Consider the following 16,100-nt stretch of genomic DNA (forward strand, 5'->3'; position numbering starts at 1 on the left):
GATGATATATACACGTTATTTTAATATAAAAATAACTATATTTTACTTACACAAGATAAGAAAAGTTAAAGTGAACTTATTTGTATGATGTTATTGAATGCAGATCAACTTTTATCAAATTATTTCCTTAATTTTATTCATCCAATTAGATTTTGACATATAATTAAATATAATATACAATTTAAACTTTACTGTTTACAACTTAATTTTTTAATAAATGTCATAATCTGATTGAACGGTACAGAACTGTGGGAAGCATGTCCCAATTCAAATTTAAATCTATCCATAATTAAAATGTTTGTCTCACTATTATGATTTAGAGTTTGAGTCTTCACAATGTGACAATTGGTTCTGGAAAAATCTATATAATATATGTCTATTTGAGGAAATATTATGACTTTGAGAATCTTCCCAATCCAAATCCAACATAACCTTCTTCCTCTCAAACTTATCTTCTCCAACTTCATCCCATATAATCTATATTCATTTGAGGAAAAAATAATAATGAAATGCAATAGAAATTATATGAAGATATATTAATGTATGAAATAAATGAGTCTCTTGCCTGCAGTTGGTGGAACAGCAACCCACATAAAGTTTCACGCATTATTGAGCTTCTCAGTCCAATTGGTAACTGGAAGGAACTCATTTGATATTAAGCTTGTCGTGTAAGCAGTTGTATGGTTAAGAGGCAATAACACAAAAGAATGAAGGGAAGAAGTGGTGGTGTCATTGGTGGAATTATTTAATATCTAGTACTAGTTTTTGAGCCCCAATTTTCAGTACTCATAATATCACAAAGTGTGAACCATAAGTAAGTAACTACTGGAAAAATTGAACCAAACCATCATGGACCCTAAATTGAATAGAATGAAATCAAAAAATTAGGCTCCATCATAATTATTCTATTCCATCTTTCTATAAATAAAGAATTGAATTAATTTCTTTTGGGAAAAACTTTTTTAGAGACTAACATAACACATCACTTTTAAAGATAGTCAATAAAATAATCACAACTCACAAAAACTAAATTAATTAAATTTTAATATGAAATAGATAAATAAAAATAAATATTAATTTATGGGTTTTGCTAACCTAGGTAAAGAGAATTTTCAGTTGGAGTAGGTTAGCATTATGCACTAAGACTTTTCGACAAAATTAACTCATCTATTCAAAATTGCAATGGATTTAGTAACAAGGATAGTTTTATAATTTCCATTTCAAAAAATTACCCCTCATCTCTAACCTTCTTCCCTTCTCCTATTTACCTAGTTGTCCCAAAACACAAAAAACCATCCATTGGCGGCTGCCATACACCAATTGCTGGCATCGCGTCCCACCCCAAGCCCACGCCACTAGATCGCCCATGACTGCCACATGTTGTTTCTTAACCCTGAAACACAGAAAACACCTCCACTATAAGAACTGTTGCACTGTTGTATGCCCAACATCTCCTTCACACAGAGATTGAAATAATCTATGATGACATATTGGAATTTTCTTCATAAGGCCAAGATCCACTTGCACAAAAAATGGCAAATGTACAACTTAAAATATAGCATCATTTCATCAATTTAAGAAACAATGTGGGGAAGTACTAGGTGGTGCGACGGTGTGAGTTCGGGATGGGGCACAATACTGGCAGTTAGTGTGTAGCGGTTCTGGTGGTGGAGGCGTTTTTTGTGTTTTGAGATAACTATGTTAATGGGGGAGGAGAAAGCATGTTAGGGATGAGGGATAATTTGTTTTAAATGGAAATTATAAAACTACCTTTATTACTAACTCTATTACTAAATTTATCACAATTAAAATAGGAGGGTTAATTTTGTCCAAAAGTCTTGGTGCACTAACCTACTCCAACTAAAAATCATTTTTACGCAGCAACTCACTTAATCTTCTTCTCACTTCTATCTTCCTTATTTGTCCATTCTTTTCTGCAGCAACTCACGTTTCATTTCCTTTTCTATTCCTGTTTTTCATCCTTTCTCATTTCAAATTTTCTTCTTTCTTCTTCTCCATATATTTCTTCTTTCTTCGTCTTCATTCTTCCTTTCCTTTTGCATTTCTTTTTTTTCTCAATTATTTGTTCATATATTCTTCTCTTCGTATGTTTTTCTTAATTTGTGTTGGAGTATAAAAATACTAAAGTAACTTGGCTTCTGAAATATGCAAGATGTGTTTGTTTTTATACTTTTAGTTTATGTTACAATATAAGAAAACTAAAGTTACATGGCTTTTCAAATGTGCACAATCTATTGAGTACTTGAGTTCTTTCATGTGTATATTATTAATTATTAAGTTAGATTATTCAAAAATGAACACTCCAGTTCCACACTAAATATAGCATGTATGTACAAAATTGATTATGGAGATAAGAAAGAACAACACAATTGAACATGAGATTGAGGGAAAAGAAGCTAATGTGAAGGTCCTAGTGTATGCTAGAGAATACTATATATCAGTTCCCACCTATGAAGCACAGATACGGATACGTGTATTGGATACGATACGTATTCGATACTCGACACGCATTTTTTCTAAAATGTAGGATACGATACGTTCAGAGATACGTGTATAAATTAATAAAAAATACATAAAATATGATAAAATTATAAGTATAAATCAAAATATTCAAAGTAAAAAATATAATGGAAATTGAAAATCATTGTCCTCCAAAATTCAAAGTATCAAAACTAGAAAATATAGTAGAATAATTCATAAAATTGCTTATTGTCTAGTCCTAGAAACAGAAATAGTATCAATTTCATCTCCTACGTGACTATCATCTATAAAGAGGACAACTTCTATTTCTGGTTCATCTAGAGATAGTGTGGCCACTTGAAGAGTTCCAGCACTATCAAAGTCTTCTCACGCATCTCCAACAATGTCCCACATCTTAGTATCCCATTTTTCTGTTTGCTCTTCACAACATACCCTATAGCGGTAGAGGCAGTAACACTAAGCACCTGCTGGCGACGTTATGGATCGGAAAATACCAGCTATTCAATGGTCAATGTGGTATGATGGTAAGTTGGTATGATGTGAAAGTGAGTATTTATTGAAAACAAATCTATCTTATCATAAAAACAAATCTATATATCTTATATTTTATTGAAAACGAATCTATATATCCTATATTTTATTGAAAACGAATTTGATACGTGTCTTGATATTTATTTTTTATTTTTTTATTTTTTTTTATTTTTGGATACTCTATGGACACGTATCCTTCGTGAATCTGAGCGTATCCGTGTCGGATACGTGTCGGACCCCGACACACGAGGGTATTTGGCGAATCCGTGCTTCATAGGTTCCCACGTACTCAATGTGAAATTCTTATAAACAAAAATTAAGATTATTCTCCAAAGCCAACTTTCATTCAAAGGCAGGTTATGTTGGATATAGAATCCTCTCACATAAGTGATAGATTATTCTCCATCAATTATGTAAGTTTAACAAAAATTCAAGCAAGATAGGAGAGCAGAATTGGTATAATGTTATTGTAAAATGATTACAATATTAAAATTGTAGTATTTGGTTTTCTTCCTCCATCTAAATAGTTGTATAAGTTGATCATCAATTCTTGAAACATGTTTAAATTATCATGTTTTAGAGAATATGAATGACTATGAAAATGTTAGAAAACAGAAAAAGAAAACTATGTAATAAAATAAGTAAATGAGAATGATGTGTATACATTATCAATCTCCAACAACTTAAAAATTCATCAATTTATCAATCTATATTAGGCTTTGTTGTTAAACAGACTAAATTTTTATTTCTTGAACATTTAACATTAGATTAAAATACCATTCATTCATTCTCATTACTAATTTAGGAGGCAAAAGCCAATCTCATTGATACAGAAAATATATCTCTAGTCTACACCTTGATCAGTGAAGATTGTTTGTGGTTGTTGGTTTCTCATGCTCTGCAAAAATACTTTAAACAACCACCTAAAAGAAACTATTGTTTCATCAGCTAGCAAGGCACAATCAAACATCACATTTTGCCAATGATGATTTACACCAACAAAGGGTGCATAAATCAAATTAAATCTATTAGTACGATAAGTGATATAAAAAACCATAACATCCCCAAAACAATCATAATTAACTTTCGATTTACCATCTCTCTAGAAGACATTGGTTAAATGAGACTCTTGGTCAAATTGAACTATGTAGTAGAACATGGGATCTTCTGATTGTGTTTTTTGTAATTGATTCACTAAAGATTGAGCATCACCGACTTCAATGGATTTCACCTTTTGAGTGTAGACAAAATTTTGCATATCTTTCACCGTTGAATCAGCCTTATCAAATCTACTGACCTCTTCCCCAATATAGCTTCATGCATTTATAACACTCATACCAGCATTTACTAGTGACTTTATCACATCTTTAGCAGCAGATATATTTTTCATAGAACATAACAAATGTCTTTGATGGGGCTTGACAAACTCATGGTTGTGATTCAATACTAGTTTTGTAATTTTCCATTGTCCTTCCTTGCTCATATTAAATTGCACCATAGTTTGGCATCCTGTTCTCGAATCTGCTCTCTAAAACCAAAACACCTTGAAATTCATTATTCTTAAACCCTTGTTTAGAAAAGTAATATTCCTTCATTTGCATATTCTTTCTTTCATTATCATAAAATTGTTGCTAACCTTTCCTTACACTGAAATCCATTTTGAAAGTGTGTGCTTGATATAAATTGTAAGCTTCATTCATATTATTTACAATTTGACCAACAAAAATATCTTTGCGTTCATCATTTTTTAGTGATTGAGATTCATTATGCTCCATATTATACTTTAAGTTATAAGAAAGAAGAAATACATGGAGAAGAAGAAAGAAGAGAATTTGAAATGAGAAAAGATGATAAACAAAAACAGAAAAGGAGATGAAACCTGAGTTGCTGCATAAAAGAAAGGCAGATAAGGAAGAGATAAGTGGGGAGAATATTATGAGATTATAAATTAATACTTGTTTTTATTTATCTATTTCACATTAAAATTTAATTAATTTAGTTTTTTTACGAGTTGTTATTATTCTATTAGTTGTTTTTAAAAGTGATGTGTTGTATTAGTCATTGGAAAAAAATTTGCTTGCTTTTGAGCGTCATGGAATCTTTCGAACAAGATGGGTGATATGGGTGCATTTGTGTGCGCACAAAGACACGTGGGTGATTGAAGGAAATCCATGATAATAATCATCATGACCAAAGGTGAAAAATGCATAACCATTAACCAAATCCACTTATATTTTCTTCCTCCCCTGCAAATGAAATCATTACCCCACAGCAAATGTGCATTCTATCTTCCTTTGGTACACACAAACCTAATCATTCTATTCAAACCCACCCCACTATAACCCCTTCTATTACTCCCTCCTCACTTTTAAGTCTATCTTTCATCACTACATATTCACATTCCCTTTCTCTTTAAGAAAAAGTGTCCAATACTAAAAGATAAATGTAGGATAGAACAAGAGAAAAATATTAATGCACTTATCCTGAAAATGTTTTTTTTGCATGTCTTTGCATCACTTCATTATTTATTTTCAATAAAAGTAATACAAATGAATAGTGAATAATATATGTATAAATATTACACTCTAAAACAAATACATCACCACACAGTTGGGAATATCATGCTAGTGTATACATGCATGTTAGCTTGTGAATACTGCAAATACTTACCAGCTCATTTGATGATGACTGTACCTTTAAATACCCTACTTCTAAGTCACACTTTTGTTACCACTTACCAAATTGACTCGCCAACAACAATAATATCAAAAACCTAAACTTGATAAGCTAGTTAATTAAGTAAGAACAAATTGATAAAATCAGCTAATAAACCAATTATAGGTATAAATGAAATAAGCCCAAACCTTATAAATTCAAATGTGAGAATGAAACTTGGAACTTATTGAAATAAGTGTTTTTGCCGGATAATTAACAAGTAATTACTTACATCAAGATGTACGGTCATTCATCATAAGTATGCATAAACCTTCATCTAGATACACTTCTAAGATGTATGGTTAATCATAAGTATGAATAAACTGCAATGTGCATACATCTGTGCAACTTTTGGTAAATAGTAATTTTTTTGGGAAAAGCTGATTTTTTCTGAGAAAAAAAGTGAATTTAAGAAAAAATATTCAAAAAAGTGATTTTCTAAAAATTGATTTTTTAAAGTAAAGGATTTAGAGAAAAGTGATTTTGTGAAAAAAATAATTTTTAAAAAAAGAGACTTCAAAAAATTTCAGCAAAGACCTACTATCGAGTAATTTTTGAAAAAAAATATGACTTTTTAAAGTCCTTTAGGTTACAATTAAAAGAAAAACATTAGACAATCCATCAAGTAAAATGGACTAATGGAATATTGAAATCCATTTATTATGTTAGAATATAATAAATTAAATAAATTAATATTAAATTTAAATTAATCCATAATCTTAACCGATATATTTAGTTGAAGATATTTATAAAATGAAAATTGGTGAATTGATTTGGTTGGAAAAAGTGGCCCACGGGTGAAGGAGTTGCTGCGTCCAACGATATCTAGGCATCTATCAATACACGTTTGTAAGCTAAGAGCAAAAGTTAAAGACTTTTTTGCAGAGAGAGAGAGAGAGAGAGAGGGAGAGAGAGAGAGAGAGAAGTGAAGAAGAATCGGTCAAACAAAGCAAACTAGTTGAGTTTGAATTTGGCAATGGAACAACAACAACAACATATGCCATTGCTCACTCACTTTCATCCCAGGTCCTCTCTCTCATCCATCTTTTATTTTTATTTTTTTTTATTTCAATTTCTGTTGACTATCCTTTTAAATCACCCTTTTCCCATTTTTTTGGGCTCTGAAACTGCAGCAAAACAAAACAAAATTTGGCATGTTTCTGATCATGCTTTGTGGAAGCATAACCCAAATTGCAAAATAAAAACCTATATATATAATATATATATATATATATATATATATATAACGTTTCTGTTGGTTTGGTTGCCTTGTGTGTTGTTGTTATAATTCTCTGCCTTCAGATTTATTTGAGCATAAGTTGTGGATGCATTTGTCTTTACCCTTCATTGTACCAACTGATATGCCTGAGGCGTTTTTAGTTCTTTTTGCTATATAATCTAATTCTCTATTTGTTGTTTGTTTTCTTTTTATTTATTTATTTTAGTTTTATTCATTGTTCCTTAAGAAGGGAAGGATCATCTTGGTTATATATTTGTACAATGTATGGCAGCTGGATCAGTGACTTGATCGACTGTGCGTCAAACTTGGCAGTAAGGATCATCCTTACAAAAGTCACTGCCTACTCAGAATCTTGTCCTCCTGCACGTTGGTTTTTTTCCGGGGAAGAAATGAAAACCGAAGGCTTGGAAACCCTCTAGCAAGTGTATTATTGTTTCATGGTTCCCAAGCCTTCCCCTTCCCCTTCAAAAACCAACTCGCAAACATGTCTTAAAGTTCATCCATATAATTGTTTGGTTTTATTATCACACGACACACATGCATGACAAATGTTTATAGTGCGTGTTTGTGTCTGCGTGTTGTGACTGTCACTATTGGATAAACAATACATTATCTGGATGTGTGTGTGTTTTTCTTTTTTGATGGGTTATAGTAGGGTTGGAGAAATAGAGGGGATGCAAACCATATATTTTCATGGACGAATTAATGGAGTCATGGCAAATGTTTCAAGTGTTATTTGTGATTGAAAGATGACTCTTGAGCTTATACGAAAATTTTATCACACAGCTATAACACCCGCGATACTTTGTGATATGATGTTATAGTGGATTAATTACTAGAGAGAAAGTAAGGGTCATACCTATTCATGTAAAGATGGTAGAATCTCACCCAAGTTGGCTCAGCCACGTGAGAAAAATATCAACATACATCCCAATAAGGAACATTTATTAGATGGGGCTGTGGAGGATATCTCAATAGTTACAGGTAGAAGGAGACTAGGACAGGAACCAAACCTTTCAAATATGACTTTGATATATATACGACATTTATGAAGACTGGTTTATGACCAAACATAATGGTGTCATTTGATCTATGCAAAGGAAAAGCTTTGTATTAAACTATTCGCAACTTATCACCTTAATTACATTGCATATGTATTCAAGTTGGAAGAATGAAATATATTCTTGATCCTTGAAACATCACGTAGGCTCGGTTTAAATTTAGATTGCAATATGTGTATCATGTATGGTCTGCTTAATGCTATCTGACTTTTCATTTTTTTCCTGCTGGTCTTTGTATGCATATTTGTTGTACTCCTTCATAGTAGGAGGTATATCCGTATATGAATATCTTTGGTCATGTTTTCACAGGCAGTTCTTCCTGGACATTGATAATAACTCTGTAGATAGCTGCAGTGACCTATCAATGACAGCTGGAAGTTTCAGAGTAATGGAGCTGCCAAAGCATCCATCTACTAAGAAGTCTCGAAGAAATCAGAGCAGAGGAAAATCATCTAGTAGGCCGTTTATGGATCAACAAGTATGGAAAGATTTTCCGGAAGATTTATTTGAGGCTGTGATTGCACGCCTTCCCATTGCCACATTTTTTCGTTTCCGCGCTGTATGCCAGCGATGGAATTCCTTGCTGACATCTAAAAGTTTTTCCCAGCACTGTGCTGAAGTCCCACAAGAAAACCCATGGTTTTACACAGTAACTCGTGAATGTTTGAATTCTGGAGTCATGTATGACCCTTCTGTGAAAAAATGGCATCATCACACTTTTTCAACCAGGCCTGTATTGTATGATATACCAGTGGCTTCTGCTGGTGGTCTCATTTGCTTTACTGGCTTTGATCATCGAGACTACTGTGTCTGTAACCCATTAACTCAATCATTCACAGAGTTACCAATTCGGCCAATTAAGTCCCATTCCCAGTGTTGCCGTGCTGTAGGGATGACAGTAAATGGGAACTCAACTGATGCAGGCTACAAGATCCTATTGGTAAATGCTAATGGAGATTATGAAATTTATGACTCGTTGAGAAAGTCTTGGAGCCATCAAGGAAACATGCCTGCTAGTATCAAGCGCCCGATGACAGTCAACTTTGGTTCACGTGTTTCGATTGACAGCACAATTTACTTCACACGTTCATACCCAGAAGCGATTATATCCTATGATATGGCAACTGAGGTTTGGAAACAGAACATAACCCCATTGCCATCTCATGTGATTGACCACGCGCTGGCTGAGTATAATGGCCGGATTATGCTCGTGGGGTTGCTTGGGAAGAATGCAGCCACATGTGTTTGCATATGGGAGCTGCAGCAGATGACACTCTTGTGGAAGGAGGTTGACAGAATGCCAAATGAATGGTGCTTGGATTTTTATGGGAAGGCCGTTATGATGAAGTGCTTGGGGAACAAAGGTGGCTTGCTCATGTTGTCCTTGCGATCAACATTCTCCATGACATCAGTATTAGTGAATCGCTTGGTTAGTTACAACATGGCAAGTAGGGAATGGCTGCAGGTTCCTACATGTAAGGTGCCAGGTGGAAGAAAAAGGCAATGGGTATCATATGGTACTGCATTCTATCCATCCCTAACTTCAACGGCTTGATTTAGCTTATATGATACAACAATGGCCTTACACTTCTCGTCCAATTCTTTCAATCTGCTGGCTATTGGTGCTGATGTAATAACGATGTTTGTTTCTGGTTTAACCAAGTAGATGAAAAATGACATGGGTTTCTAGTGATTTCTGTTTCTCCATGCTATGAAGCATGGATCACGATTGTCTTGCTCTGACGACTTTTCTTTCTCTATATGTTACGAGGATGTCACTATTGTTTAGGTCCTGGTAGTGTCCATTCATGTTTTCAAGCTGGAATTTCCAAATTGGGGATTCATTCAACACTGAAGCTGCCTGAGCTAAGATAGTGGCAAATTAAGAGCCATAAGCATTGTTAACTAGGCCTCTCCCTTAACAATAGGAACTACAAATATGGAGTTGCTGTGGTGTTACACATTCTGAATCCCTGCCCTTCCAACATCAGAAAACGTGATGTTAGTTGGATACTTTTTCTGTCTGCAAACTGTAGATTTCATCAAAGGCTGTTCTCAGTTCCTGATCCTAGGGAGAAGTTTGGATTCCAATCTTGATGCCTCTAGTACTCATTAATGTTGTACTTTATAAGTCCGTTTTCATATTTCAGTTTGCCGAAGTCATCTCATCACTCTTAAGTAATAGAAACAAATAATCTCTTGTTTTACGAATTATTTAGTTTGGTGTTTTGGAAAAAGAGCCACGTCTTCTAGTTAAACGATGGGTAGATTCTTTCAAAAACATGTTTCATGTTGGAAGCATGAAGGCCTTTCCAAAATATATCGCTTGATTTTCACCCTTTCCTTTCACTGCTGCTCCTCTTACATATGAAGGTCTAAACCATGGATCACAACATTACAATTGATAACCAACAAAATCATGTATGTAGCAACTTCTTAAGAAAATGACTTTTTTGGCACTATAATTTGAAAACATTGAAAAACTTGTTTGTTAAAGAAGGTAAGGGTGTATAGATCTGCCCTCTCCAGCTATGACTGAGTGAGAGACCCATTAGGTGAGCTTCAACATTGGTCTTTGTACATCTACACTCCTCAAATCCTTACTAGGTGAATGGAGAGCTCCGTGCACTCGATGGACATTTTTTATAATTTGAGAGCTTACAACTCTCCTAACCCTTGCCTGCAACGTTCTCTTAAGTCTTAACTACATCAATTCCTTATAACCACAGCTACACTGCTTCAAATATCAGTTTTGAGTTGACGAATTGATTTATTACTACATGCACTATTAAATCCATAATGATGGATTGTTTATTGTCATTGTTTTAAATCAATTGTCACTCCAAATTCATGAGTATCATTCTTTAGTGAGCAAAATCCCATATGAGAAATATATAAAACAGAAGAAACACGATAGTTATATTTTTAATTAAATTAAAACTTCTTAAAGTTTGTCAAAACATGAACATGAACTAGGTCTAGTACAAGTATGAGTAGAAAAGTATTGACATGTTCTCCAGGGCTATGAAACATAAGTCGACATGATCCACAAAGCAAAGCTCCAATTATGCCCAGCCTCCACTAGTTGCTGTCCTGATTATCTGAAAGAGAGCTGTGCAAGGAAATGAAACAAATATGTCAATGAAACTTGAAATCAAAGGCCATGATAACATAAAAATACAATCTAGAACATCCAAAAGCAAATGTCATCTTAGTCCTTAAGATGTTTAAAAACCACAAATGCTTCAAAAAGCCTTAGCTCAAGTGACACCAAGTCCTTTTGGTGATAGCTTAATCCAAGATGAAATCCCACTTTGGCATACCAAACCCTTTCCCTCCCTATGCAATGTCTAATCCTTTAAAAAAACACAAGTATTTTAGTTATGGCTACAAGATCATTTGAATCACAATAAGTATTGCACTCCAAATAATTTCCACATATTTGCAGAGGTCAACCGAATTTTCCTTCTTCAACCCGCAGATCCAGCCATAAATTATGCACTCGTATATTATGGAGGCATATGAATGTTCTTGTTGAGCACCAATGTTTCGGGGAAGACAAAAAGGCATGTAATGTACTAATATTTCAATCAGGGAAGCAACACAATAATGATGCGATAAACAGATACAAAAATCAGTAAAACGAATCAGAATGATGATGATGGATTGATACGATAGTCTTACATGATCCAATGACAACGAAGACGAAGAAACCGAGCAGTATGGGACCAACAGGGTAGTCTTTCCCTTTTTTAGCTGTTGTTTCTGGAACAAGTCCTCTTTTCGTGATGTTCTTCTCAAACTTCACTATCTTCCTGTCCGCAAGTCGCCTTGATGTAGTCTAAACAATACACCATATTGCACATTTTCATTTCAATTCACATTGCAAATAAAAGTTAAATCAATCAATCAATAAATGTGATGAAACAATCAAGGTGCATGGTGTATTGGCATAGCAAAGGAAGGACACAAATGCATAATTGAATGATATCAGGATTTTAAAGTGAAATTGCAATATTGTGGACTTCGTAGTCTCAAATTGCAGCCACATTGACCAAATTTTCCAACAATTGTTTGTCATAGAAAACTGAGGTAAATGCAACATTTCCCTAACCGCTAACACAATTGAAAAACAAGAACTGTAAGGTACCCGGATCAGATCCGAAAACATAGATTGAGCCATAGAACAAATGATCCATAATATATAAAAGATTTCACAATTATCACCTTTTAGAAACAAGAAATCTATGAATCACATTGATTTATAAATAAGAATTAAGTTAATTTTGTTGAGACATGTCTAGATTTAATTATGCACAGATCAGGTGAAATCCGAGTAGATTCAAATTCTAAATGAAATCAATTCTACATACTATAAAAGTAATTTCAAACACAACAAATCAGATTTTAAAATCACGCAATAAAGAACAAAAAAATAAACAGCAGCTAAAAAAACAAAATACGAAGCTATTAGATCTAAATCGAGAGTGAAAGTGAAGATAAACATGTAGTACCATTGTTGCAGAGAGATCGGAATAGGTCGCCGGAAAAGTGATTGAGAAATAAAAGATCGCCGGAAAAAATACGAAAATGATAATGTGTTCCTTTCCGGCACTGCTTCCCCAACCTTATTTATTTTCGAGTCTCTCTGAATTGTTGAACTTTTTTATTTATAATTATTTTAAGAAATAGGCTATTTCGGGTTAATACAAAATTAACGTCACGGGTTCTTCGCGATTGGTCAAAACTATGTAATGTGTATACGTGGCGTTAGAATATTGGATAGTTTTTTGTAAGTGAACGTTCTCCGTTCTGGGCTAGGCCCGTTACTCTTCTGGTGTTTCTCACAAAAAAATAAGATATTGGGCCTATGTAATTTGCAATTCGTGGACCAAGTTGAATTGACCTCATTATCTTTTCTTTGAAGAGTATTTTCTTGCAAAATTCTTACAATTTTTGTGTGTAAAAGGATAAAATGTTCTCGAGTTGATATTTAGACTAATTTTTGTTTAATGTATAAAGATTAGAAAAGTGAGTTTTGTATCTGATAATAAATCGTTTCTCATTCCATATTTATAAATATGTAGGATTTGAACCCTTGATGTTGTATTAAACAATTCAATCATATTTATTGTTGACAAATATTTGTGCATAAAACAATGCAAAATTAATTTTATGTTTCTCTTACTATTTTGGTATAAATATATGAAAGGAAAAAATAGAATAAAAACATACTTATAATTATTGGGAACAACGCATTTTAAAAACCAAACTCATCTTTAGTTTGTAATTGACTTTTTAATCCTTATACAAAATAAAAATCCCATCTTATATTAAAATTATGTATTTAGTATAGTAGTAAAAATTATATTTATAAATCGAATATTTAGGCAGGTTTGCTAAAAAGTACTTTTAAGTGTTATTTGTTGGATGTGTAAAAAAATGACTTTACCTAAATTACTAAAACGTATATAAATTATTTTTATAATACATTAATAATATTCATTTCGTGGTAGACTGAGAGATAAGTTTGACCGTAAAAATATTTTTATAACTTATAATCTACAACCATTTTTAGCTTATCAAACAAATGCATTTTTTTTTATTACCAAATGTATTTCTCACTTTTTTGGGTAAAGAACTAATCATTTTGAGGTTTATGATTGCCTCTTCCAGCAAGTGTCACTTACAGAAATTAAACTCACAACTTTAAAGATCTAATGAGACTTTGCACTATTAAACTAATGTCTTCACGGCATAACAATGTGAAATTTTCACTAGGTTGAAAATTGAATAAGAAAATGGCTATGGGAAAATTATAGTTGAGACTTGAGAGTGACTCTGTCCATAATCAAAAGTCGTATCAGCTCATTCATGCATGAACATATGACCATTATTATGTTTTGTTTCAAAAACATTTGTAGCTATATACTTAAAACAAAATGACACGTGTTATTAAATGATAAAACATTTATTAATAATTAATTTATAAATGAAATGTATCATTTTAGTAGAAAGATTTATAGGATGATATATCGTTACTCACTCTCAAATGTAAGCAAACCCTGATGTGAGGAACACTTTTTTGTTTAATGATTTCAGTATGGTACCTTTACCTAGACATGTTGCTTTAATGTAATTTCTTTTCTCGTTCCTTGGGCGTTTTGTCCCGTTGGATTAAAAAAATCACCAACTAAATATCATCATTATCATTTTTTTTAATTTTAATTTTAATTTGTGATCATCATCAATCTTAGATCATTGCTATTTACTGGTAAGACATTTCTCTAAATTATATTCTTAGTTTATACTAAAATTACTAATAATGGTGTGAAAGCATTGGTATCACTAGTGAGAAATAAACAAGGATTACGCGCTCAGGTGGCCCCATACCTTTGATGTTGAATATGCATGTTTTATTAGCTGTAACAGACTTAGTTAGATGTTTAATCATACTTTTACTAAATTAATGATTTTTTAAGAGCTTATTCTCCACTTTCCTTGAATGACATAGTTCTATATTTTATTATTATCAATTGTTCATAATGTTTGACGATAGGTCGAACGTCCTTTTCTGGATTTTTTTTAAACATGACTTAGTGAAGGTTTATGGTAAATCATCGTCGTCATAATATTATTCTTCTAATGTTTAAACGCCACATTGAACTTGACATAGACATAAACAGGGCTCAAATAGGAATATCCACATTTAAAAACATGTAGACATTGCACATTAAAAAAACATTTTATACCTAATAATGATAAATAAAAAAAAACTGGCAAGTTTAAGATTTTAAACCATTTCATGACCAAATCAATGTCCTTCTAGAACTTTATTTTGTTGACATTTGATATAAGATGATTTAGTAACCATTGTAAATAAAGTACGTTATATTCTATTCTTATGGTGATCACATCAACACCTGGAAAAAAACTTGATGGACTTCGCTTGTGAGTGGTAATGAGTAATTTAAATTGCAGGTTAGTGATACATTTTTATGATAAAAAATATTTTTGAATTTGATGTCAATTAATATGAATTAATTTGATTCAATAGGTTTAATATAGCTACTTTTAATTTGATGTGATAACATTATTGTGATTCGGTATCATTATAATTATAGTAATTACAGTTCCAAAAATTATCACAACCACACTATTATGTTTTGATCATAGATAAGTCCACGATTTAATCATCACTTCATCCTGCTAGGAAGAAATAATTGCTGCCCGACTTATATTCCAGCAGCTTTAAATAGTCCTAACTATGACTTTCATTTCTATATTGATAGTTCATGTTGATTTTAGTTCATATGTTGTTGAAAGTTGAAGAATGAAAGTATTGAAGTATAATTCAGCTTTGTGATGTAATTAGTTAAGTTTCCTAATATAGCTAGTTAGTTAGGATGAATAGCTATAAATAGTAAGTTTTGTGTATTGAGTTAAAGAGATGTATTTTGTAAGAAGAATTCTATTGATCTTTTAATACAATCTTGATGCATATTCATTGAATCATTATTCTCTTCTTCTTTTTTCAAAACATTCTTCAAACTTCTCATTTCTTCACTCTCATTACTCTACTTTTTCTATTCTTTCTTTCTTGCTGCTGAAGCATATGCACTTGGTGTGCATACTGCTTTGTTGAAGAACAAAAGCTGACAGTGGTATCAAGAGCTCATTGGTGAAGCTTGATTCTAAATGTGAATCAAAGTAGGGACCTGTGTGTGTGTGTGAGTGCACTCGAGAACAAGAAAGGAAGGAAGGGACAAAGGTAAACAGAAGGAATTAGAAGATGGCAAACAACAGTGGTTTCTCTATGACACTTCCCATTTTAGATAGCAAGAATTATGATAGATGGAGGAAGCATATGAAGGCTATATTTGTATTCCAAGAAGTGTTTGAGATAGTGCAGAAAGGCTATCAGGAGATTGGAGATGGTGCAACTGAAGCTCAAAGAGCAATATACAATGAAGCAAAGAAGAAGGATTGCAAGGCTCTATTCTTGATTTACCAAGGTGTTGATGCAGCAAACTATGAGAAAATAAATAGAG

General features: G+C 32.7%; 1 protein-coding gene across 2 annotated transcripts; it reads left to right on the forward strand.

Annotated features, from left to right (window-relative positions):
- Window positions 6,629–9,742, forward strand: LOC109362523 (F-box only protein 6-like). Of its 2 annotated transcripts, none has more exons than XM_019608358.1 (2): window positions 6,629–6,774; window positions 8,359–9,742. In XM_019608358.1, exons 1-2 carry the CDS (start codon window positions 6,725–6,727, stop codon window positions 9,602–9,604), a joined length of 1,296 nt encoding a protein of 431 aa, XP_019463903.1. In that variant the 5' UTR covers window positions 6,629–6,724; the 3' UTR covers window positions 9,605–9,742. The 2 variants fall into 2 exon arrangements, with proteins under 2 accessions (XP_019463903.1, XP_019463904.1); XM_019608359.1 differs by lacking the exon at window positions 6,629–6,774 and adding an exon at window positions 7,008–7,299.

The sequence above is a fragment of the Lupinus angustifolius genome, chromosome LG12 (genome assembly GCF_001865875.1).
Source record: "Lupinus angustifolius cultivar Tanjil chromosome LG12, LupAngTanjil_v1.0, whole genome shotgun sequence".
NCBI classification, from domain to species: domain Eukaryota; kingdom Viridiplantae; phylum Streptophyta; class Magnoliopsida; order Fabales; family Fabaceae; genus Lupinus; species Lupinus angustifolius.

Bases quoted from the DNA above. Each gene is read 5' to 3' on its own strand.
- LOC109362523 (XM_019608358.1), top strand. From the start codon at position 6,725: ATGGAACAACAACAACAACATATGCCATTGCTCACTCACTTTCATCCC. The intron at 6,775-8,358 runs GTCCTCTCTCTC...ATGTTTTCACAG, and splicing joins CTCACTCACTTTCATCCCAG to GCAGTTCTTCCTGGACATTG.